The following is a 25,130-nucleotide window of genomic DNA, read 5'->3' on the forward strand; positions in this document are numbered from 1 at the left end:
AGTATCCATGGACCTCGAATCCTTTCCACACAGACAAAGTCCAGAAGGTAGTTTTGATAGTGAGGTTAAGGTGAAATTAAAACAAATGCCCTATAGGAGGTGCTGATCTCTTGGAATTAAAACCAGGTTTTGTCACAATCTGGAGTGTCGGAATTCACATTGCACTCTCGTATCTAAAGAAAAAAAAAAGAAATGATTCTTATAAATGCTGAATTTCAAGCAAGGAATTATTTTCTATTGGAATTAAAAGTGAAGATTTTGGAAAGGGGCAGAAACGTATTGGTGTGTTTAGCTTTTAGCGATATATGGTCAAGCTACTTTCTTAGGATTGGAAACACTAGTAGCCACCCAAATTTCATAAAGGGAGCCCTGAGGTTTCAGTAGTAGAGCTCAACCATGATAATGATCCAAATTGACTATGCCCGGAATCAACCTCAGAGGAAGAGATAGACACCCTCGACCAGAAACGAGGTTGAACAGGTGTTGAGTACTTGCAGACAAAGCAGATCCTCAGCTTACAGGGAAATCAGTGGCATCAACAGTTACAAGACATAACTTTATCACATCATGTTACAAATTGGTATTGCTATGAGCGTCTGCCTCTAGAGCCTAACATATATAGCATCGTACGTGGATGACGGCGTGTTTTGTCTACGTCTTTGAATAGTAGGCCTACTTTACAATGTGTTATAACGGCCGGATAGCAGCACTCGGTGCTAAAGGCTAGTGTTTGGCTTTAGCCCCGATGGGAACAAGCGATTGGTTGGCTAGGTTAAAAAAACACGAGGGCCAGTAACTTCCCTGTAACCTGCAGTCTGCAGCCTCCCCCTCACAGCTTTCGCCTGTACATTTCAATAGAGATCCTTTTCAATTGTTTTGTGTTGCCTATAAATAGTGCCTTGCTGCTTCCCTCCAGATTTAACCAACACATGATAACCCACAGGTTAAAAAGTCTGAAGAACAAATGACAGGAGATCTGGAATAAATAAAATAAAACACAGAAGGATGACCTTTCCTCTCCGTCGCCAATCAATGGTTACAATCTCCTTTTAGTTTCTTTAATGCGTTTCAATTCGTCCAGACTCAACGCATCAGTTCAACAGTCTTCGGAATACACAAGGCGATCAGAATCTACAAATCTTCTTTCTTTTGGTTTGAATGAGTTCTCGCCCCCAAATATCTCCACTTTAGAACCAGGGATACCATAGGGTTGGTTGGAAATTAACCAGTATTCGTGACACACCGATCGACCAATGAAAGTTCAGAAGAAAACTCGGCTGCCTTCTCTCTGCGGGGGAGAAGAGAATACTAAGGTAGAGCAGAATGACGCGGTCACCTCACCACTTCTGTATGTGTGTATGTGCGTGCCTGTGTGTGCGTGCACTGACCCAGTGAGCTTCAGACATACACACGTGTGTGTGTGTATGTTTGTTAAATGCCTCTGTTTACTCGACCACCGATAATAACAACTTTCTTCACCCAAAACGCAAACCAAGTGAAGAAAAATCGAACACGCAATGTGTAATACATACAATAAAAAAAAGAAAGAAACAAAAACACATTGGAAAGTGGTTTAAAAATGGCTTCCGTGTGAATACAACCCAGCAAAAATAATCACTCGACCAAAGGATACAACAAAAGTTTAAAAAGATGAACAAAAGAGTAAGGATTTTTTCTCTCTCTCTCTCTTTCTCTCTCCCATGTATTTCGCTATAGTATTTTCCATATCATATATTACTCTCTACTTTGATTCTATATACATTATTGTGGTGGGAATCCATTTTGTTGTTGCCGAGTAAATTGGTGTGGTGTTCAACTGCTGGTCCGGATGGCGGTCGGGGGGGCTACATCTACATGGGAGGTGGTCCCGAGCTCTGCTGATGAGGTCACTCTCACTGGCCCCCGGTGAGGAAGAGGTTAGCATAAGAGAGCCATGACAATGTCATCACACAGTGTCGAATGTATTCTGAGTGTCCGCGCACGCGTCTGAAACCAAAAAAAAGACAATCCCTACGGACCAGATGACAGAGTGGGGCGTAAGTCTCTAAAAAGAAATAAAACTCACTCCGTAATGCGTTGCTTAGTAACGCTGCCGTATCGCAGTCAAAATTCATTCACTGCACCTAGCTAGTGTCAATTAGAAGAGCAAAATAAAATAAAATAAAATTGCAGCTCGTCTGTCTTTTTGTGTTACAATATCAATTCTTTCCCCGAGGTAAAAAATTATATGTCACCGCTTCACTCTGGCTCTCAAAGAGCCCGCCTTTCCAAGTCTAAGATCGATAAATAAACGGAAATTTCGTCCGATCAAAACACTGCGAGTTCTATGTACAATACGAATCATGTCTTCTCCATATTTGCTCTCTGCCGGTCGCCTATTGAGGGGGTCATTGAGCGATTTTCAAATAGGCGGGAAACCGGATTTCCCGATGGCAACTCAGTGACTCAGCCAAGCGGCGCAGCCCGTTATAGTCACCGGAAAAATCGAGGTTTCCGATGTTTCGGGAAAGTTATTTGCGAAAGAGCCGGCGGCACAACGGGTATTGCGGATGTTATTTCTTTCTATATCCTTTAAATGCCTTTTCTAATAAAAACGCAAACTCACACCACACATACACCCACTAACCCAAAGAAGAAAGACCCCAGACCCGCCCTTTGAGCGTGTATTTACAGACATACTGGGAGACGATGTAGGCCAGCACACTATTGGCCAATGAGTTCTTTGGGTACGACGTCAGAAGAGGAGGAACCTTTAGATGAGATACGATTGGATGAGTTCTGTTGGAGGGCGAGGAGGGGGCAGGCCCTGAGGGCTTGGTTGGCAGATAGGGATTGGAGTCCTGTGCTGTCAGTCAATGGGTTGAGTGGGTTGGGTGGACCAGAGGTGGTGGCGGCGTCGGAGGTGGTGGTGGAGGTGGAGGGGGCTTGGCTCATGTGTCCCAGGCCATGCGGTCCGTGCTCTCCAAGGACAGGGACTTGGTCTTGTGGGGCGAGGCGGGACTGGGGGGGCTGCTGAAGGTGGAGCTGTTGGAGGCCGTGGAGTGACGGGGCGAGTCAGAGTCCTGAGAGAGAGACAAAGAGAGCGAGAGAGAGAGGGGGAGATGGAGGCATAGAGAGGGGAGGTAGATAGACAATAATCAGATCCAACGCCGACTACTTCAACACTAGCCTTCTAGTCCAATTTTGACCAAGGCCAAAAGACGTCTAAATATGTTAAGAGAAGATGCAGTTCAAAGAAAATAGCGTGATCGGAGTGTGTGCAAGTATCGAACAACGTGGCCGCAAGCGGTGACTGTTAAAAACAACAAACTTTTGAAGTGGTTGCTAAGGTGGTGGCACAAGTGTAGCATCGTTGTGGTTACACATTTTTGTGAATAACGTTGACTTGTAAATGTATTCTGTTGGTCAGCGGTTTAATTATGAATAGATACAATAGAAAACGTTAGAGCTCAAATCGATAGAAAATGTGTTTTTTATAAGTTAGTGGATTTATGATGAAGAAAATCATATTTGAAAATGCTTTAGGGGAAAGGTTACCAAATGATTTTCTGTACTAAACCATAGAGCAACTTTACTCATTATATACTTTCCCATTTCTAATATCATCAACATCTGTGATATTGGTGAAAGTTATGCCAACGTATCGGTGATGCTACATATTAGCTGTACCTCCTCATCACTGGTTCACTGAGGGGATGTTGAAATACATGAATGCAACACATGTATTTCAGCCTTTCAGGACAAATCTAGATGAAGTTCATCTAGAAGTTCAACCCTCAGCAACACATTTGTTTGGTCATTCAAAGCGCTGCAGGTTCAGTGTTTGCACGGATTTCTTTTGAGTCCCAGATGGCATAGATATGAAGATAATTAATGCCCAGCTAAATCGCCTGAGAAGACAACACAGAACCTTTGTCTTACAAAACAATGGGACCCTGAAACGCGCCATGATGCCTCCCTGACCATGCCAGCCCTGGTCATCAGACATCTCTCATATCACAGCATCCCGGGGAGAGTCCTGTGCTCAGCCACACATCAAGACCTCGCCTCTGAATGCCCCAAACGTGCTCGGGATTGGCCTGCTCACGATGGAAGCGTGCTTGTTGGTGATTGGTGGAGCGGTGGGTGTGAAGTAGGAGGGGGGGGTGGGCGGAGTTTGAGTCGGTGCGAACCTTTGGAATGACTGGCGTACAACGGGCAACCAATGAGAAGAAACGAGGAGTGGGGAGGTAAAAGTGGGCGGTCCCAGTGAGAAAAGTGGTGTTGTGGGCGGAGCATCCGGGCCAGTGGGGAATTTGCTAGAAGCATGGCACAGCCAGCCAAGGGCCGCAGAGAAACCATGGGGACGTTGAGGGTGGGGGGGCAAAATGAAAAACGGTGACCGTGTACATGATATGTTTTTGTCCGTCTCATTCAACTGCTATTGTGGTTTTCCAATTGTTCAGTAAAATGTGCGTGTTTACGTGTGTGTGTGTGTGTAGGTGCGCCAGCCGCTGGTCCATTCTTTCCAACATTACCTTCATCTTACTAAGCAGGGTCCTTAAAGCCCTTTTCAGATCGGGGGTCTTCTCCGACGGCGAGACCGCCTGCCACTGCAGAGGAAAGTCAAGACTCAGCCATGACCCGGGCCCAACAGACACCAGGAGGGGCGTCCACTGGGGGGGGGGAGCCGGAGGGAGGGGAGCCGGGGATGGGGAGGACGGGGGAGGGGGGTTGCCGAGCCAAGCCGAGCCAGGGGATGGGTGGAGGGGGGAGGCGGGAAACATGGCGGTATGGGGGGCCAGGACGGAGTAGCCCGAGGCTGGGAATGGGTCTGAGGTGGAGGGGGTCGAGAGGTGGGTGTTCGGGTTGGGGGGGTTCTTGAGGCTGGATGACGGTGGTCAGGTGTATTGGTTGGGTATGATGGGAGTTTACACTGTCCAGAGCCGTTCAAGACCTCATAGGTGGATTCCACTTATGGGCCTTGAGGAGTGTAATTTATTCGGTACACAGTGTTATATGGTAAAGCTGGGATTTGGAAGCTTAATGTGGAACATAGTTAAGGTAGTGTACTCCTAGAAACAGGAACTAGAGTCCGATTTCCCCTAAAATAAACTCCAAAAATGGTAGAAAGCAAACTAAAACCCCAAAAAAGGGACTTAGGTTGTCCAATGTAATTTGGACAATTTGCGGACACACCTATAAAACTAAATGAAGTGATGATGAAATGAAAATGTTTACTCATTCATGCTATACATCTATTCAAGGGAGACTGGAATGCTATTAGCAAATTAGTCAAATTAGCAAACTGGAATCCTTTGCTAATTTGGCGTCAATATTCCGATAGCTCGTAACCAAGGCACAGCGAGGCTATCTCTTGGCTGCCATTACCCAACAAGCCCTATTCCTCCAACATTATACCAGCCCATTCTGAATGGAGACTATGTTGTTCAGATATTTTCTTGATAGATGGGCTTCAATATTATGGTTATTACGGCTGGGTTAAGGGTACTCCCAAAGACAAAATATATTTTATAAAACTCTAAATTAAAAAGGCATAAAATACATTTTCTTAGTAGGGTACTTAGCAAGAATTTAAATACAACAAAAATAAATATGTCTGTAGGTCTTCCAGTTTTGTTCAAAATACATGGGAACCGGGTTGCAACAGCGTCTACGAGGCAGAAAAGCTTGGCTTGGATTCAGCTGGCTAGCTTTAACTCAAATGTGAAGCAGCTGTGGTAGCAGGTGTGATATCACAGCAGACCAACCAATGTACTCGGAGCGGAGACGACTGGGATGCATGGGTGGGAAGTACGACATGTGACATGATTCCATCCAATAGCACACATGCTAGCATCTAGAGTCGCTACGCTAATACGTGTAGTGAAAACCACCGTCGTCGTTGTGCATTTGGGAGAGTTCAATGAAATGCGTGTTTATATACACTTAAGGTTGAGATCTTAACGGCTACAGGTCAGCAAGGGTAAGGGTTAGTTGGATGGTTCGAGTCAGAATAACAATTCCCTTGGCGGGAAAAACAGACCTTCATTAAGTAGCGCATGACCAAAAGAGTATGCTAATGGTGTAGCTCTGACCCTATCACTTCAGCGATTTGTGGCTGTGAGTTACCGCTAGTTCTGACCATTTAAAAGAAGATTCTCAAATGCACAGGATAAAGAACAGAAATTCAGGTGAGCACTTTTCATACAAATTACAAATTTGTGGTTTGCCAAAATCGAATAGCCAGGTCAAGTTACGATGCAACTCCAAGATTTGACGTGAGCTGTGCAGATTTTGACCACAAACCAAACCCCGTTGGAGACTCTACAGTGTGTTTTAGTGTTTGCCACTGAAAGCGCTCATACTGAATCGCTCGTGTTTGAAAGCCCTCATTCGGAAACCATGGCCTCCGCTTATTCGCTCTTTCTGGGAATCGTAGTCCTTTTCTCGCTCACCTCTCGGTCGAACTGGGAGAGCGGGGCGTCCCCGCACTCGCCGCCTCCGCCGGACGACAGCGAGCTCTCAGACGGGGACGTCATGGTGTGGCGCTTGGAGCTGTAGCTCCCGCCAGAGAGCTCCCGACGCAGGGCACTGCCATTCTGAGAGGACGAGCCTGCGGAGGGCCCAGAGACAGGGGAGGGAGAGAGAGAGCGAGAGCGAGAGAGGAGAAAGAAAGGTTGAGAAGTTAAAATTAGCGTTAAGGAAGAAATTCTCATCAAATGCCATGTAAATTAAACATACGGTATAACAAACAATAGATTAATACATAAACTATAGGGGATGGTAAGGGGTCAGTACTGTGGTGTTTAAACTGGCGCATAAAGTTAGGGGTCGCTACTTTGTATAATCTGGTCCATGTTAAATTATGGGTCGGTACTGTCTATAGTCTGGACCATGTTAAATAGAGGAGGGTAGCGTCTATAGTCTGGACCATGTTAAATAGAGGAGGGTAGCGTCTATAGTCTGGACCATGTTAAATAGAGGAGGGTAGCGTCTATAGTCTGGACCATGTTAAATAGAGGAGGGTACTGTCAATAGTCTGGACCATGTTAAATAGAGGAGGGTCCTGTCAATAGTCTGGACCATGTTAAATAGAGGAGGGTACTGTCTATAGTCTGGACCATGTTAAATAGAGGAGGGTACTGTCTATAGTCTGGACCATGTTAAATAGAGGAGGGTACTGTCTATAGTCTGGACCATGTTAAATAGAGGAGGGTACTGTCAATAGTCTGGACCATGTTAAATAGAGGAGGGTAGCGTCTATAGTCTGGACCATGTTAAATAGAGGAGGGTAGCGTCTATAGTCTGGACCATGTTAAATAGAGGAGGGTCCTGTCTATAGTCTGGACCATGTTAAATAGAGGAGGGTCCTGTCTATAGTCTGGACCATGTTAAATAGAGGAGGGTACTGTCTATAGTCTAACAGAGGAGGGTACTGGCTATAGTCTGGAGGAGTCGGGTCCTGTCTATAGTCTGGAGGAGGAGGGTCCTTTCTATAGTCTGGAGGAGTCGGGTCCTGTCTATAGTCTGGAGGAGGAGGGTCCTGTCTATAGTCTGGAGGAGGAGGGTCCTGTCTATAGTCTGAAGTCTATAGTCTAACAGAGGAGGGTACTGTCTATAGCCTGGAGGAGGAGGGTACTGTCTATAGTCTGGAGGAGGAGGGTCCTGTCTATAGTCTGGAGGAGGAGGGTCCTGTCTATAGTCTGGAGGAGGAGGGTCCTGTCTATAGTCTGTAGTCTATAGTCTAACAGAGGAGGGTACTGTCTATAGTCTGGAGGAGGAGGGTACTGTCTATAGTCTGGAGGAGGAGGGTACTGTCTATAGTCTGGAGGAGGCGGTACTTACGGATGCCCAGCCCACTGCTGGCGCTCATGGAGCGGCCAGGCTCCGCCCGGTTCTTGGTGATGGAGGGGATGCTGACGGAGCCGCTGAACCCCGCCCGGTTCTCCTGAACACGCACGTTCTGGTTTAGACACGCACACGGGACACACACACAGACACAGGACACACACAACATGCAACGGGGGCAGGGGTGAGGAGGGTGCATTAACGTGCACTCACACACATACGCACTGTGATTGGTGAACAGCCGCACCCGCAAGGTCGATCCTATAGCATAACATGTGCTCTGTCTGTGTTGTGTGTGCTTGTTTAACTGTGTGGTCATGGATTCATGTCAATCCATGCAAGTATTTACTGTGTGTGTGTTCTTCTCTATAGAATTGTGCATCTATGAGTGTGCCGTGTGCATGTGAGAGCGTGCTTTGAGTATGTGTGTGTGTGTGCGCGCGTGCGTGCGTGCGTGCGTGTGTGTGTGCGCAGTAGTGTGTGTGTGTACCATGGGCAGGTCTTTCAGGATCTGGATCCCGTCTCCTGGTCCCATGTGAGCCACGTGGTTAAAGTTGGTTGGGTTGGAGATCAGCTTGCTCCTCATCTCTGGGTCTCGCAACATCTCCCTAGTAACACGCATATGGAGAATTGAGTGTGTGTGAGGAGAGAATTTCAACAATAAGACCAAAACATGCCTACCCTACCATTAGATCCACCTAGTGTAATTCAAAACAAGTCACGGAATACAAAACACCAAAGGGGCAAAATGTCGCTTAAAAACACACAATCTCTCTCTCTCTCTGGTCTCGTGTCCCATAATAGGTGCAGCAGTGCGCGTCAGAGGGCTTATTGAGGTGATAGTGTGTAGAAAAGGGTGAGTGTGCCTGCAGCAGGTCAGTCGACCAGAACGGGGCTCTATTCAACAGGGACTAGAGAGGAGATGGAGCGCCGATTCTTCCTGATAAGCCCTGAGGTCACAGTATTGCAGTATCTAGGCCATGCAGCGGTGTGGCAACTTTGACTCTATCTGCTCCAATGTTGGGGTTCAATTATAAACTGTGTTCACAACAATATACTCTGTTTGTAATGTGCACTGTTTACACATTGTGTTCATTCTGTGTGTCTGTGTGTCTGTGTGTGTGTCTGTGTGTGTGTGTGTGTGTGTGTGTGTGTGTGTGTGTGTGTGTGTGTGTGTGTGTGTGTGTGTGTGTGTGTGTGTGTGTGTGTGTGTGTGTGTGTGTGTGTGTGTGTGTGTCGTAATAAAGAAGGGGATGTTATATATTAAGACATGTGAGTCATATAGAGTCTACACGCTGCCTATTTACACAAAAACATCCTACATACTATATCCTATAAACCCTATAAATAATAGTACGCTGTGAGGCTTCACTGCAAAGGGCTATATTGAGTAGTACTGTGAATATTATGCAGTAGTATACTACGATGTTTCTAGTGTCCAATAAGGAAAGTCCCTAGTATGTACAGTGTATATTGCAAGGTCTAAGTTATTCCACATGTCATGCATCGCAGGTGTAGCGTAACTGGGCGCCAGCCGTCTAGCTTAGCCGCGTGCGCTAGGCTAACCTCCGCTGCTGCAGCCGCTCCTCCTCGGGGACCCTGAAGGAGAAGCGCCGCTTGTTGTTCATGCTGCGCACCAGCTGCTTCCTGCTGTTGTCTGACGTCTCCGGGACCACCAGCTCATCGCCCTCTGTTTAGCGAAACACACAGATAGTCACCCTCCGCTACACATCGCCAGCACCTAGCGTCTGGTAGGCACAACTTATCATACCGTCAGCGTGGAGGAGAGGAATTGTGTTCAGGATGTTGGAATGGTTTAGGATGATTTAGGTTGACTGTAGATTTAAATATCTATATATTGACTATAGATTGAAAAATGTACTAGTCATAGCAGACGCTTTTTAGCAAAAGTGTGACTTCAAGAATCAAAGGGAATTCTGGACACATCAAATTAAAGATCAGGTAGGGGTTTGATATTTGGCTTGAGGATGCCAGAAAGTTAGGCTTTGGACACTTGGGGATCGAACAAACATAACCACTACACTATACTATCCTATATAGTTCTATAGGAAGTAAAAACTAGTGTTAGCATTATCCTTACACCTTAGATACCATATCAATCAGGAGTTACGACATTGAATGAAGGATCTTTTCTGCTACCCCCAGCATTAACAGACCGTTGACGTGCTGTAAAACAAAATGGCTTCTCATTCGAACACACAGTACTGCAGGGCTTTCAGAGCGCTTACCCGCCGTCTTGTTCCTGAAGTAGATGAGCCTGACCGTCTCCAAGCCCAGCAGGTTCAGGGAGCCGTCCACGTTCAGAGGTCGCACCTAGCCGCCGCCACAGGAAGAGGCGCTCAGTGTTACGCTACATGCTACTACGATACATTATAGGGTTTAATCAAGAAGGGGCTGGTATGCTAAACCTCGACCTTTCACCTGTGCAGAAGCTTCGACAGTATCACACAACCTAGAATGGATCAAGACTAACCAAACAAAGCACCTGATTTACATTTACTTTAATATTTAGGGCATGTAGCAGTCGCTTTTATCCAAAGCGAGTTACAATAAGTACATTTGTCAGAAGTAGGTGAACCAATAAATCTCTGTCGGTTTAGAAAGGATTTTCTTAAAAACGGGTGCAAAGCACTAACAATAGCTAGGTTAACCCATTCCCTGTATACAACAAAGATAGCTAGGATAAGATGCTACAGAACTTAGAACTTTAACTAAGTAATTAGTGTGTGTATATTAAGTGCCAGGATGTACAACAAACAATAAGAACGTAGGAGCGGCGTCTAGTTGAACTCTCGGTGAACCTGATGCATTTACAACACTGTAGATATAGGCTAGAGGTAATCATTGCAGTTACCCGTGGTTCATCCTAGAGGGCGCTGTCCCTGCGGTTTGGTTCTGGTCCTGCTAGGGTTACACTTTAACAATGACTGGCGTCTACACACAGTACTGACCTTCTTCAGAGGCATGGTCTGTATCCACTCCATTGTGTTGACGTCAAACACGTCCACGGCGTTCTCGCTGTACACAGACAGGTAGGGGGCGTTGAAGCCTGCCGGGGGGAACATGACAACCCTTTGTTATTATGGGATGGAGGAAGAATGAGAAGTGGAGGAGCTGGTTTTAAATAGGACTACTGTATGTGCTCATGTTTTGCTGTTGAGCAGCATTGCCCGCAGCAATAGAGTGCTCATTTTAGACATTTCGCAATGTAATGAAAGCAAATCAAGGCTTGTTTTGGCATGTGTTCTGTTGTTTCAGAAGATTGCTCTGCTGATCTGCCAGTGTGAATACACAGCACATGTGTCTTTCACAGGTAGGTGTGAATTTCAAAAGTATAGGTGTATCCACAGGTACTGATGTATCTCAAAGGTAAAGGTGTGATTCACAGGTATAAAGGGTGATTTAAAGGTGTGAGTATGATGCATATGTTGATGACGGTTAGTGGGTGTGTAGAATAACGTGGGTCTGTGAAGCCTTTTAAGATCGTCACTGCCTTAAGGCAGCGCCTTTACAAATACAACCATCAAATGACAATCTTGGTGGCTTCATTCTCTCCTAAAGGCTTAGTTACGGTTGGACGTCGACTCAACGTAATGACCATTACGTAAGGACCATTACGTAATGACCATCACATGCAGTCGCCTCGACGCAGTCGTGATCTGTTTTGGTTCTGCGTCTGGTTTTAGTTAGCGGACCAATCACAGTCCTTGCTGCTGCGTCGCCTCGACACAAGGTTACAGTTTTTTGTGATGAGCACGTCAGGCCCTTGGGGTGGACGCAAGGAGGATCCGCAAGGACGCAATTGGTCCGTAAACCCCCTTGCCTTGCGTCGACGTCCAATCATAAATGAGCCTTAAAGGCGATTAGTTTCCCGATGCACTTCCTGCTTCCGGTGATCTCGGGGGTTCTGGGGTCACAGCCACTCACAGGCGGCGTTGGGCGTGGCGGGCCACATGAGCTCCTGCTGCCGGGAGCGGCGGCCCTGGGAGTCGACGTAGAGGCCGATGGCGCTGAAGCACAGCAGCAGCTCCTTGCTGGAGATCTCCACGGCGCACAGCGAGTCCAGGCCGTCCTGAGCGATGAAGGCCAGCGTCTGGTCGTCAGGGTGCAGCAGGCTGACCGGAGAGTGGTCGCCATGGACACTGGTGGTGGGGGGCGATGGAGGGGGTAGAGGGACAACGTCAGAGGTCCGAGAGAGGCAGACGGACACGGAAACCGGATTTTACAGGGACCCGAGGTTGTGTCCCGAAGCTATTCTAAGATAAGAATAGCTCAGCAAAGCTAGACTAAACTTAACCAAGCTAAGCTAAGACAAGATGCGACTGGTTCTGACTACCGGTAGTTATTTACCTGTTTTATAAAAGAGGAAAAAAGAATCAATGCAGAGCTAACCCACACCAAACCAAGATACGCTAAGCTAAGCTAAAGTAAGCTAGGCTCAGGACAGGCTTGTTGACTCCTGGTCGTGGGTTACCTGTAGCGGGTGAAGCCGGCCTGGTAGCCCACGTAGAGGCGCTCGTTGAGCAGACCCATCCACTGGACGTGGCCCGGGGCCTGCAGATCCCTCACCCGGCGGTGCCGAGACTTGCTCTTGTTCACCTGGACAGGAGAGACACGTTAGAGCCTCCAGGCTCAGGGCGTAGCATGTAGCATAGCATGTAGCATGTAGCAAGCAGCAAGTAGGGGATAACATGAGAGAAAAATAGTGGAGGAAATGAAGAAACAAATAAAGAGCAATTTAACCATTGTAAAATAAATTAAAAAGGAACAAGAAAATAGCGAAAGAAGGCTGAAAAGAAGCAAAGAAAGAAACGAAATAAACAGAAGAAAGTTTGGAAATAGAAAAGAAAATTAAAAAATGACCACGAAAAAAAAATAAGACAAAGGAAAAGTAACAAAACATCAAGTAAAGAAACAAATCAAGCAAGAACAGACAAAGAAAATAGATTCAAAAGATCAGAGTGGGATCCCCACTCAAAACCCAACACAACCTACAGCGAGCACCCTGTCTCCACTGAGCCCCGCCCCCCGCTCACCTCGTAGCAGATGACCTGCCTCTTCATGGCCACGCAGAGGCAGGTGACGGAGCCGCCGCGCACGGGGCCCGACACCAGCGCCTGGCAGCCCTTGGTCTCCGGCAGCTTGAAGGAGTCCGTCTCCCGGCCGTCCAGCGCCTGCGTGGGGAAGAGGCGCACGTGGCGGTTGCGCCCCGAGATGACGGCCAGCAGCTGCTCCTGGCCAATCAGGTCGATGTGGTGCACCTTCTTGTTGTCACCCACACGGATGATCTCTGTCGGGGGGAGGGGGGGAAAGAGAAAAAATAAAGAGAGAGAGAGAGAGGAAGCGAGACATGATGAGAGGAAGAGTTTAGAGGAGGAAATGGGGTGAGAAGGTGATAAGGAGTAATTAATCATTAGGACATTAAATTAGGAGTCACAAATTGGACATCAGAACAGAATAATGGAATAATGGAGACAGACGTATTGGCAGGTTGTTCTCACCATCTTTTGTAACATGGATGACATACAGGCCTTCCTCGTTGCCAAGGGCAACACGCTCGTGATCTGGAAGCGTGCAAAAAAAAAAAAGAGTGAGTTGTTTAGCCTCCAAGACAAGACAATTCAAGAAACTGAGGTATAATGTTCTGACCAGGAGTTGTAGTTTCAGTACTGAACAGATCTGAGCTCATTAAAGCCAACCGCTTTTCTTGGAATCGAGTGAGGAGGCAGGAGAGCGGAAGATAATGAGATGTAAAGATAGTGTTCTTGGGTGGGAGGACGTATCAGAGTAATGAGCAGTAGGTTGGAGTCATCATATGTAGGCCAGCTTAGGGCACGATAGGTCAGTGTCTGTGTAATACGGTCCAAATGAGGAGATTACAGAACGCTTGTTATATATATATAATAGTCACCGCGTACACATCACAACAACCGCCTCCATTTTACAAGAGTAGGAGCATAGGGTAATACATGCTCCTGTCTATAGCTTACGGTATACTTAGATTCAGGATCAATACTAATCATACTGTGTCCAGTGTCGCACACATACACGGTGTGTGTGCGTGCGTGTGTGTGTGTGTGTGCGTGTGCGTGTGCGTGTGCGTGTGTGTGTGTTCTCATGCCTACCGATGATGGTGGCGCTCTGGGTGGTCTTGATGAGCGGCAGGGTGGAGTCGTAGGCCTCCTTGGGGGCGTAGACGAAGCGCTCCTTCAGCTTGTTCTTCTTCAGGATGCGGTGCAGCTCGCTCAGAAGCCCCACCCACTTGTTGCGCTCCTGGTCGCTGTCGGCCAGCATCAGGATGGACGGCTTGTGGCTGGTCGTGGGGGACAGCTGCGACGCCGTCACCTGGAGGGGGCACGGGGGCGGAGGTCAAAGGTTATGTTCCGAAGGGGGTGACGTGGATTATTCATCATCGAGACAGAGGGAACCTGAATTCAAGCTAGTTAAGGGGACTTACTCTGAAGGTGCAATAGTCGTCTCTGAGAGAGTAGACTTGACTTACAGAGGCTAGTTAGGGGACTTACTCTGAAGGTGCATTAGTCGTCTCTGAGACAGAGTAGACTTGACTTACAGAGGCTAGTTAGGGGACTTACTCTGAAGGTGCATTAGTCGTCTCTGAGACAGTAGACTTGACTTACAGAAGCAGATAGGGGACTTACTCTGAAGATGCAGGGGATGTCCTTGCGGTTGGCGTGGATGACATCCGAGGCCAACACTGGGCTGACGGAAAACTCCTCGTCTCTGGAGAAAAGAACGAGAAAATGGTTCACACCCAGGATGACGTATGCATCAAAGTCACCTTGTTCGCAAGAAACACCAAATCAATGACAATTATTTTCCTAATTGCATTTTCAGAAATTCAATTTCTGGCCTACTTTGTGGAATGAGGGATTTTATGGAAATTACCGGTACGCTTGAAATTACATTTAGATTCCTGTACATTAAATTATGATTTCTGGGAATTGTATTTCAATTCCAGAGGGAGGAGGAGGATCTCGGGAGTTGTAGTCCTCTCTCACCTCATGTCGATGACCTGGCTGACCACCACGCTGGGCAGGGTCGCCTTGCCCTCCCCCAGCTCGTACAGGAACAGCTTGAAGTCACACACCACCGCCATGGCTCTCTGCCAGCCCTTCTTCACCCCTGTGGGCTTGGGGACCTGATATAGGCACACACAGAGGGGACCTCAGCATGTATAGTGCTTTATATAGATACACATACCATGTAGATGTGGCCCTGGTACTTGATACCGAGCACTTCATATAGATGGACTGAGTACTTAAAGCGTGGAGAGTACGCAATATATACAGTACTTAATAAAGATAAACACAGTACTTTTGTATTTAGAGTAACTCAAATACAGTAGATAGACAGTACCTTATGTGTCGATTCATACAGGAACATAGAGAGTATTTTAATGTGTAGATGAACTACTTCATAGAGTATTGTATATAAATACACTGCAGTAGAGATACCTATCTTAACTTAATACAGGCAGACTCAGGGGAGATTGGGACATAGAATTGCGCACACACACACACACACACACACACACACACACACACACACACACACACAGTTAAATCAAGTTAAACAAAACCAAAAGGAGGCCAGGGCCTTGGGTAGGGGCCCACGCAGGATGACCTACCCTGACATGGCCCTCGTAGGCGGTGCCGATGCCCCTCTGGGGGTCGATGCCCAGGGGCCCCTTGGTCTGGTCCTGGGGGACCGGGCATACGGCCGGGGCCTTGTCGGCACACGTCACGTGGCAGGAGAAGTTACACACTAGAGGAGCAGGAGACGGGGAAGACAGGAGGACTGAACACGGGTTCAAGGTAGTGAAACCCCTACGTACTCGCTGTGTAGAACAGGCAGGCGTCGAATGGAAATAAAGAACACAAGATGACAGCTTCAACTGCAGACAGACACGGCCATCTTGTTTCGTGTTAGGACTACTGTGACATTAAAGGGATACGAGGACAAAAGGAATGCAACTTTTTTTAACCCCAAAAGCTCAAGGTAGTGAGATGTCCATTGTTCTGTACCCTGGTTATATTTCAGGCATCAGTTCTTGACCTACATCTATAATATAGGTCAAGATCGCTCTTCCTCTCCTCCACCTCCCCTCTTTCTCTCTCGTCCCGCTCTTCGACCTCCGCCAACTCCCCCTTCTCTCTCCCCCCCTCCCTCTCTCTACTCCAGCAGCCCCTGCTCCCTCCCCCTCCCCCCCCCCCCCCTCTCTACTCCAGCAGCCCCTGCTCCCTCCCCCTTCTCTCTCCCCCCCCCCCCCTCTCCCCTCCAGCAGCCCCTGCTCCCTCCCCTACCCTCCCCTCCTCCTCACCTTCGCAGGTGCAGCCCTGGCGCTTCAGGCCCACCATCAGGGAGGTGCACTGGTTGCACTTGGTGGGCGTGTTGAAGGACTTCACCACAAACTGGTGGGCTTTGGGCTGCGGAGAGGAAGCAGCAGGGTTAACATGGGATGGGGACGGGTATATAACCATAACATATAATATATATAACCAACGTGGGCAGGATAGTATAGTGCTTATAGTGCCGACCCCAAATCTGTTTTGATATTGTCGGCCGCCATTTTCTTTTTCTAATATTCATTTGTTTTGCGTTTCCACGGTGACGGGGTGGGTCTCACCTTGGGCGAGGAGCGTCCGATGCTACCGTAGCCCCCAGACCGTAGAGTGGGCGTCTGGCCAGAGCGAGGCGAGTGGTCTATCAACTGTAAAACAGACACAGGAAACAAAGAGGTTAATGTGTTTCTGGTTCATTCCAATTGTCTAGTGCAGGGGTCACCAACACAGTGCAAGCGTGCACCATGGCGCCCGCAAGGACCACATGAGGCGCCCGCAGGCCTGTTCGAAAAATAGCACTACTCATTCTCGAACAACTCTTTCCCACCTTTTTTAAGTCATTGTTGATAATTATTGTGAGAAATCATTAACATGACTTAATTAATTAACATGTCTTCACATAGATGAGTATCATTAATAGTAATATATAACTAAAGGCAAAGTGAGCAAATTTGTTATTTCAGAAGAGTGTATAGAACTAGGTGCCCTTCGTGTGACTCAGTGCCCATGAAGTAGCTCTCAGGTTAAAAAAGGTTGGTGACCTCTGGTCTAATGTAACGGAACACTGAGGACAACTTCAATGTTGCCATGTTGAAGTGAAGAGACTGCAAAAGGCTCAATTGATTCTGTACCCTCATGTTCACAAGACTGTACTGCAACTTGGCTCTCAAGACAATAAGCAAAAGAAGGTTATGGGTTCAAACCCCAATGTCCGCCGTCTACCTGAAGGCATCCCCGTGCAAGATGCCCCAACCCCCTACCTGCTCCTCAATAACATCTAAAATCACTGCAAGTCAATTGAGTCAAAGCATATGGCTCGATGAGGGAACATTAAACGGGAACCAGTATTTACTCCGACCTCAATGGGCTCCAGGTCACTGGCCATGGAAGGGGAGCGGGAGCGAGACTTGAGGTGGGATTTGGAGTCATCTTCCCGGGATGGAGTGTTGGAGGGGGTGAAGTTATCCACAGAGTCCACCTGAGAGAGAGGAGAACCAGGGACGAGGAGGAGGAGGAGAACAGAACACATCAGAAACTGACAGAAGGAGGGATGGGAGGTTTAGGAAAATATCCAAGAGGGAATAGAAGAAAATGAGGAGAGGAACTCATTTAAGAGGCGAAAAAATAGATAAAATAAGAGTTTCAGGTTATTCCTCCATGATGTGAAACCGGGGGACACTCCACAAGGACAGGAAAAAAACACTTATGTTTTAATATGTCACATAGCATCCACCACCGGACTTCAGACACCACCGGAAACCAACAAATAAAGTTAATCTGTTTGACCGTACAACGACAAAGAACACATCCCTCTGGGAGTGTGGTTGGTTTCAGACGCCACGGGGTGTACGTTAGAACGCCAGAGACACTTTATAGCCAACAAACAAACAAAAACACAAACACTGCAACAAGCCCCATGAAGCTCAGAGCAACTTGAAGCTTTTAGGCGGACATCTTCTCTTCTGCATTTTCATAACCACAATGTCTTACGGTTTTCCTCCAAAAAACAAAAAACAAGCAAGCTGCACGTATATATATTAACATTTTTGTATTTGCAAACCATGCGGAAGCACACATACATGCGACAGGGGTACACAAAGAAAGAAGATGTAGGGCGTGTGTGTGTGTGTTCGTACATGTGTATGTGTGTGTGTGTGTGTGTGTGTCAGGGGAAGTGACAACAGCGATGACAGAACAGGGGGTTGGGTGCTTACACGTCTGCCTTTGCTACTCGGGCCGACGGAGGGCGAGCGCTTTGCGGGGAAGAAGACGGAGAGAGAGAAGTTTGAATATTAGAAAAAAGGAAAATGGCTGCCAACAACATCCAGACAGAGTTCAGGGAGAGAGGAGGACCTTTTGTAAAAGGCCACCGCAGGAAGGTTTGATGCGAAAAGTCTTGAATTTTTCTCGTGCATTCTATTCTCTAAAGCAGATGGATTTTTATTTTGGTTATTTTATTGTGCATTAAAAATGTGTTTGTACAGTATGTGTTACATGCAATGAGTTCAAAGTGGACCTTGAGGAAATACAGGATAGTAGTATACACGTCTAGTTTTGGATACCAGTCTGATACTAGGTTTAAAATCAGAAACTTGATATTTTTCCTCTTTCTTCTCCTTTTCTTTAACACTTAGGCAGTGCGTCTCGGAGGAAAAGCACTCACGATGATTTTTCCGACATTTAGCTCATTGAGCTTCTTCGGAGTAAATCACTGCTTATGTAGGGAGCCAAGGGCTAGCTTTAGCGACATGAGCCAAACAGGGAGAACACTGACTATCATAATGACGGGATGAAACACAACAAGACAGCCACATGCTATCGGGCACTACCAACTGCGGCTGCTCAGCTCAGCTCCTAGCTACGAGCAGTTTGAGCACACACACAGCAAGGTCTCTTTCTCTCTCACTCACACAAAACACAGTAACACATACAGCCTCTCCTCTCCTCTCCTCGCTCACCTTTCCTCGCTCACATTTCCTCTCACAGACAGAAACAATTAGTCTAAACGTTGACAGCGCTTCTACAGGGTACTGCTACAGCTAGGACCACACACAGAACGACCTATTGACCTCTGGGATTGAACTTACGTCTTCCCAAAACTCTACTAAAGAAGAAGAGGAGGACGAGAACGAGTCCTGATGCACCACAGAGTGAGAAGAAAAACAACGACAACAGAACGATATGAAATAAATGGAGGACAAAATCATATGTCAAATACGTCAAACCAAATGGAGATGCAGTCCTGAGTACTGAGTACAAATAGAAGTACTGGAGGCCAAAAAAAATGAAATTATAATCAATAAATGATTTAAGATGGAACTAATGCAGCTCAGGGAACTATAAAAGAAACAAGTCATGTTTGAACTAAGTGGTTAATAAAGACTAAGTTGGATACATTTGTAATAAATACCAGCTTTATAAAAGTACTTTGAAGCACAGTATTTACACAATATCCGACAGTATGTTGGATATGTTTTGATATGTGATGAAAGAACGATTGGATTAATATTACAGTTTGTAGGAGTTGGGGTTACTGTCTGGAACTTACATCGAACTGGTCCAGCGCTGAGGTGGGGGCGTTAAGGAACGCCAGGAAGGAATTCTGGGAATCTTGGTGTTTAACTCCTGGCAATACAAACAATTATAAAATACATAGGATTAGAAGAGGCTACGATCAAACACATGCATTAACAGAAATGGAAAAAGTAAATTAAAGGGAAATCCGCCACACAAAATGGCTGTCTGCAACATCTATCTACTTCTGCAAAATAATTAACAAATGTTGGACAATAGATGTTATTGGTCCGGGAGTTGAACTCAGACAAAATATGTCAATAGTTCAACCCATCGCGGAAACAGAGGTGATGTAAAACCTTTTCCCAATATTTGTAAGAATCAGTACTCTTAAATGAGAGAATAGACAAGTGGGACCACTCCCCTTTAAAAGATATCAAAACATTTCCCTGATTTAGAGAGATTATGTTAGTAAATCATTTAACAAAGATTGGTATGTCTAACGCGCTGTGATATCACAATGTTTATCAAATGACACGTTTCAAAGCAACATTATTCAATATTCAACTATTTTCTCAAAGGTCGCCTCGTCTTCCCCTGTGATTCCGGTCCCATGAGGGCCCTAAAGGTGACATAAAGGGGGCTCACCCCTGCGCAGCCTCATCTCCTCCGTCTCCTTCTTCAGCCGGTCGATCTCAGACAGCAGGTCCTGGTTCCTGTTCTCTACCTCCTGTAGTTTACTGGGAAGGGGGGGGGTGACAAAACCGTTACACACACATTTGGACAGAGCTTTGCTGTAGGCATTGTTTATGAAAGTACATATTAATACGACATTATTAATGCTAATAATTCAAGAAATTGTCTTTATGGTGAGAATAGTTTGTGGAAAATGGCCGTTGTAGCATGCTAGCAAGCTAATGGACCGGGCAGCACACATTAGGGGCTTTAGCTTGCTAGTAAGCTAGCAGAGCGAACATTGGCAGAATTATTTTGGCAGTTTTTACTTTTCTCTGAACAGAAGAGAGGAGATAAAGACATAAACAGAGAAACAACAAGTATGAGGGACAGAGAGACACAAATAGTAAGAGACACGGAGCGAGAGACAGACAGAGAGACACAAATAGTAAGAGACAGAGAGCGAGAGACAGACAGAGAGACACAAATAGTAAGAGACACGGAGCGAGAGACAGACAGAGAGACACAAATAGTAAGAGACACAGAGCGAGAGACAGACAGAGAGACACAAATAGTAAGAGACACGGAGCGAGAGACAGACAGAGAGACACAAATAGTAAGAGACAGAGCGAGAGACAGACAGATACACACAGATAGACACAGACAGAGAGAGAGGGAGAGATAGTTTTGCATTGACATAAAGCGAAGAGTAGGGAATACGTACCACTCGGTGGAGATGTTAGAGGCCTTGACTTTGTTGAGCTCATCCTGGATGCCCTGCTTGGCCCTGATCTCAGCGTCCAGGGCCGACTGCAGCTCCAGACGGGCCGACATGTCCAGCTTGGCGAAGCGACGCATCTTCCACGGCATGTCCTGGAGGGGGGAGAGAGGGGGGGCGGGGGAGAGAGAGAGAGGGGGGAGATATAGAGAGAAGGACAAAGGGTAAAGTTAAGTCGTTAAGTTTGTATTTACATTATGGACACGCGTGTCCTAACCAAGTACCCACCTATGAGCGTACTGTGATGATGATGATCTATGATGTGTGTGCGCGCGTGTGTGTGTGTGTGTGTGTGTGTGTGTGTGTGTGTGTGTGTGTGTGTGTGTGTGTGTGTGTGTGTGTGTGTGTGTGTGTGTGTGTGTGTGTGTGTGTGTGTGTGTGTGTGCGCGTGCGCGCGCGCGTCTCACCGTGGCACGGGCCCCCAGGCTGGTGTTCCTCAGACCCTCCAGCTCCTCCGTCATCTTGGTGGCCAACGCCTGTAGGTAGCCGCGCGCATCCTTCTCATCACTCACCCTGTATACACACACAATATACATTATATACACTTAATATATAGCCTGTGGGGAGCCCCGCGAATCCTTCTCACCACTCACCCTGTATATAGACACACACACGTTAGATATATATATTATATAGACTAAAGATATATCCTGCAGGTAGCCCTGAACATCCTTCTCACCACTCACCCTGTATATAGACACAGACACATTTATATTAAATATATAAATACAAATATAAGATACACATTAAATATATTTCATTTATTTAAATCAAATAAATAGCCTGGAGGGAGCTCCTTCTCATCACTTGAATACAAGCACATACACACATAGTTACAAATAAACAGTCATAGAAACACACAGACACAGAGTGGTTGCATGGGGACGTTTCCCTGCAGTAAAACCCTTGGCCTTGCACAACAGTCCACTCTTGACTTTGTAGACTCACTGCATGTTTGCATGAGCAGACTAAACCTGTTTAAGTGAGCTTAACGTGGGTGTTTATCTGACCGCCCACGCCTCTGCACAGAGTTACCTCATCAATTAAACCCAGACAGACAGGCCGACAGGCAAATAAACACTCTTGTGTATTGTACAGACAAGGCTGGTATATTTAGCCACCATGCCTACTGCATGAACTGCTACTGACCCCAACACACAAAACACATTGTCGCCTTGCTATACGAGTGTGCGTGTCTGTGTGTCAACTGTGATGATGATTCAGCCTTTCTATAAAAATCACTAGCATTTAAAGACATTTCCACTGCAGAGGAGACAGCCTTACTTGTAACTTGCTCGCTTTGGTACCGCTAGGGGTCTTTTTTACCCATGAGGCTCATTAAAGCTCTTCCTGGTATGCATTTATGTTGCAGTACCAAATAATGTCAACTAGGGGGCAGTGTTGACCACAGAAATATGCCTGAACGTTAACAGCACTGAGCGTGTCCTTTAGTGAGGATGCTTGCATGTGGGTTTATGGATGTGTGTGTGAGTTTGTGTGTGTGAGAAGTTGAGTAGGAGTGGGTTTATGTATGCCAGTCCGTCAACAGCAAAAGGTAGAGTCTGTTTGGAGTACTTTAAGTACTAGTGTTTGAACAAGTGTTTCACATTAATGCCTAATGTGTGTTTGTCCACCTGTTTACAAACACACACACGCACAGAGACGTGCATGTGTCTGTGCGGATTCTTTGGTTTATACAAGCTGGCTGGGGAGGAAAGTCTACAAGTTTGTATTGGATGTATTAGGGGACTCTGCATGTTTGGAAGTATATATAATGTACATGTGTGTGTGTGAGTGTGTGTCTTACCACTGGATGATCTCCGTGATCTGTGCCTCCCAGTGTGTGTGTGTGTGTGTGTGTGTGTGTGTGTGTGTGTGTGTGTGTGTGTGTGTGTGTGTGTGTGTGTGTGTGTGTGTGTGTGTGTGTGTGTGTGTGTGTGTGTGCGTGCGTCGTACCCCTGGATGAGCTCAATGATCTGTGTGTGCGCGCCGTACCACTGGATGATCACAGTGATCTGGGCCTCCCAGTGTGTGTGTGTGTGTGTGTGTGTGTGTGTGTGTGTGTGTGTGTGTGTGTGTGTGCCGTACCACTGGATGATCTCAGTGATCTGGGCCTCCCAGTGCGCTACGCTCTCCTTCTTGTCCGACAGCTCCCTCAGCTCCTCCTCCAGCTGCCGTCTGGCGCTGCTCACCTTCTCAAACATACCGGACAGCTGCGCACACACAGGAACACACACACACACACACACACACACACACAGACGGACAAACACAAAGAAAACGTGTAGTAAGAAGAATGGCTTGACTTCGTACACAACATGTAGGTAATGTGAGGTCATTCTATAATTTTATGAATACAGACATGTTTGAATCCGCTGGGACTGTTCCACAGCGTTCAACACCTGTCCTATTGTTGTGATTGTGAACTCATGGGGATGGGTGATGGGAGTGTAATCAAACACACATCGCCTCTTTGTGAGGGGACTGATCCTCATCCACACTGAACTCACAAATGTGATCCAATAGCCTTTCCTGGACAAGGACCCTGCCCTTTCAATATGCCATGTACTAATAATAATAATAATATAATAATACATTTTATTTATAATGCACTTTATATTCAAGAATCTCAAAGTGCTTTGACTGTTGGTACTAATATTCCATGTCCCAAAAATTCACTGTCTAAATATTTAATGTCTTTATCCCTCAACGTCCAAATATTCCATGTCTAAATATTCCATGATTCAATTTTAAATATAATATATTATCCCATAAATGAAGATAATATATCCTTCTATATTCCATGTCTTCATAACAAATGTATTAATATTCCATATATTCATATCCCCTCTCTCTCTCTCCCCCCCCCCCCCCCCGCGCTCCATAACAGATCTGAGGCTTTGTTTGTCTTGGGAGAGCCCTGACTTCCACCCTCCAAGTATCCACTGTCCCGCTGGCGTCCAAAGACAACAGAGGAGCGTTCCAGAGCCCCACTCCACCAGCGTGTGTTTGTGTGAGGAATACGGAGCAGATAGGGCTCTGGATGGGCCGGACCAGCCGGGAGGGGAGGCTGGTTGGGTAGGGGACCAGCCGGGAGGGGAGGCTGGGGGAGGGCGGCTGGTTGGGTAGGGGCTACTGTGGCTGAGCTAGGGTCAGGGTCCTTGTGTGAGTGGAGGTGGGAGTGTGAGAGAGGGCAAGGGAGTGTGAGTGGTTGTATGTGACTGTGTGTTTGACTGTGTGTGTGACTATGTGTGTGACTGTGAGTGTGGCTGTGAGTGTGTGTAAGAAAGGATGAAAGCAAAAAAAACAAATAAGAGCGGCAAGCGATGAAAAGGTCAGGGTAAGGCGGGAGAGAGAGTGATACACATATCATCAGGTATTCCCTCTCTCATCTGGGCTACCACCTGACCTGCAGTCCAAAACACACATTCAACTGTGAGTGCGTGTGCGCATTTACATTTCATGTGCTCAGTTGAACTTGTGACTCACCATCTGTGTGCTTGTGATTATAGAGAGAGAGAGAAGGAGAGAGAACGAACTGGAGAGCAAGAGTTTGCTTTTCAAGGGAATGTTCATGTGTTTGTGTTCACATATAAATGTCGACATCCCCATTTACACATTGAACGCTCGCATGCGTGCGTATAGGAATATTGTGTGTGAGTGCACATGAATGAGAGAGAGAGAGAGAGAGAGAGAGAGAGAGAAAAAAAGAGAGAAAGAAACAGTGAGAGAGAGAGTGAGTCTAATGGTCTCTTCACCTTATCCAGCTCGCTGGCTAACTTCTTGTTCTCCTCTGTGAGAAGAACGCGCTCTCTCTCATACTTCTGTTTGGAGTCCGTCTCAAACTCCTCTCGCTCGCTTTGGCTGTGGAGAACACACACACACACAAACACACGTTATTTCTAAAAACCCTTTGGAGGCTGGATACATTATACTACATTACATATTACAGAGTTTTCCCGGTAACCTCTGTAATCCAAACTGTGTATGCCTCATGATGTCCCCTATGATCCCTCCAGTGAATCATTCAATATGTAAACCACCAGTGCTGTGTTATGTATAAACATTAGCTTTAGCTACACTGAGATAAACTAAAACCTCAAATTCCATACTTGTTGACAAGATGATTAATCTAACATTCATTGCATTTTAGAAAATCCTTGTCATCGATCACTCGTGTGTGTGTGTGTGTGTGTGTGTGTGTGTGTGTGTGTGTGTGTGTGTGTGTG

The 25,130-nt window shown here is 46.5% G+C and overlaps 1 protein-coding gene across 5 annotated transcripts in view; it reads right to left on the bottom strand.

Annotated features, from left to right (window-relative positions):
• Positions 1 to 1,522: 1,522 nt before the first annotated feature.
• The window catches only part of cdc42bpab (CDC42 binding protein kinase alpha (DMPK-like) b), a 72,204-nt gene continuing 48,596 nt past the window's right edge, over positions 1,523 to 25,130 (bottom strand). The window contains exons 18-43 of one of the 5 annotated variants that reach the window (XM_056581880.1): positions 24,660 to 24,765; positions 22,990 to 23,114; positions 21,309 to 21,414; positions 20,848 to 20,996; positions 20,097 to 20,188; positions 19,483 to 19,559; positions 18,149 to 18,187; positions 17,293 to 17,412; positions 16,499 to 16,582; positions 16,193 to 16,298; positions 15,500 to 15,636; positions 14,871 to 15,010; positions 14,511 to 14,592; positions 13,977 to 14,196; positions 13,353 to 13,415; positions 12,888 to 13,141; positions 12,326 to 12,450; positions 11,779 to 11,993; positions 10,803 to 10,900; positions 10,080 to 10,164; positions 9,397 to 9,520; positions 8,321 to 8,438; positions 7,828 to 7,930; positions 6,438 to 6,595; positions 4,518 to 4,592; positions 1,523 to 3,062 (exon numbers count right to left, since the gene is read on the bottom strand). In XM_056581880.1, the coding sequence (XP_056437855.1) occupies positions 2,931 to 3,062; positions 4,518 to 4,592; positions 6,438 to 6,595; positions 7,828 to 7,930; positions 8,321 to 8,438; positions 9,397 to 9,520; positions 10,080 to 10,164; positions 10,803 to 10,900; positions 11,779 to 11,993; positions 12,326 to 12,450; positions 12,888 to 13,141; positions 13,353 to 13,415; positions 13,977 to 14,196; positions 14,511 to 14,592; positions 14,871 to 15,010; positions 15,500 to 15,636; positions 16,193 to 16,298; positions 16,499 to 16,582; positions 17,293 to 17,412; positions 18,149 to 18,187; positions 19,483 to 19,559; positions 20,097 to 20,188; positions 20,848 to 20,996; positions 21,309 to 21,414; positions 22,990 to 23,114; positions 24,660 to 24,765 (3,133 nt within the window). In that variant the 3' untranslated portion in view covers positions 1,523 to 2,930. Of the gene's footprint in view, positions 3,063 to 4,517; positions 4,593 to 6,437; positions 6,596 to 7,827; positions 7,946 to 8,320; positions 8,439 to 9,396; positions 9,521 to 10,079; positions 10,165 to 10,802; positions 10,901 to 11,778; positions 11,994 to 12,325; positions 12,451 to 12,887; positions 13,142 to 13,352; positions 13,416 to 13,976; positions 14,197 to 14,510; positions 14,593 to 14,870; positions 15,011 to 15,499; positions 15,637 to 16,192; positions 16,299 to 16,498; positions 16,583 to 17,292; positions 17,413 to 18,148; positions 18,188 to 19,482; positions 19,560 to 20,096; positions 20,189 to 20,847; positions 20,997 to 21,308; positions 21,415 to 22,989; positions 23,115 to 24,659; positions 24,766 to 25,130 lie in introns of all 5 variants that reach the window. The other 4 variants (XM_056581879.1, XM_056581881.1, XM_056581882.1 and 1 more) reach the window with 4 other exon arrangements.

This window comes from Gadus chalcogrammus, chromosome 21, assembly GCF_026213295.1.
Source record: "Gadus chalcogrammus isolate NIFS_2021 chromosome 21, NIFS_Gcha_1.0, whole genome shotgun sequence".
Classification (NCBI taxonomy): domain Eukaryota; kingdom Metazoa; phylum Chordata; class Actinopteri; order Gadiformes; family Gadidae; genus Gadus; species Gadus chalcogrammus.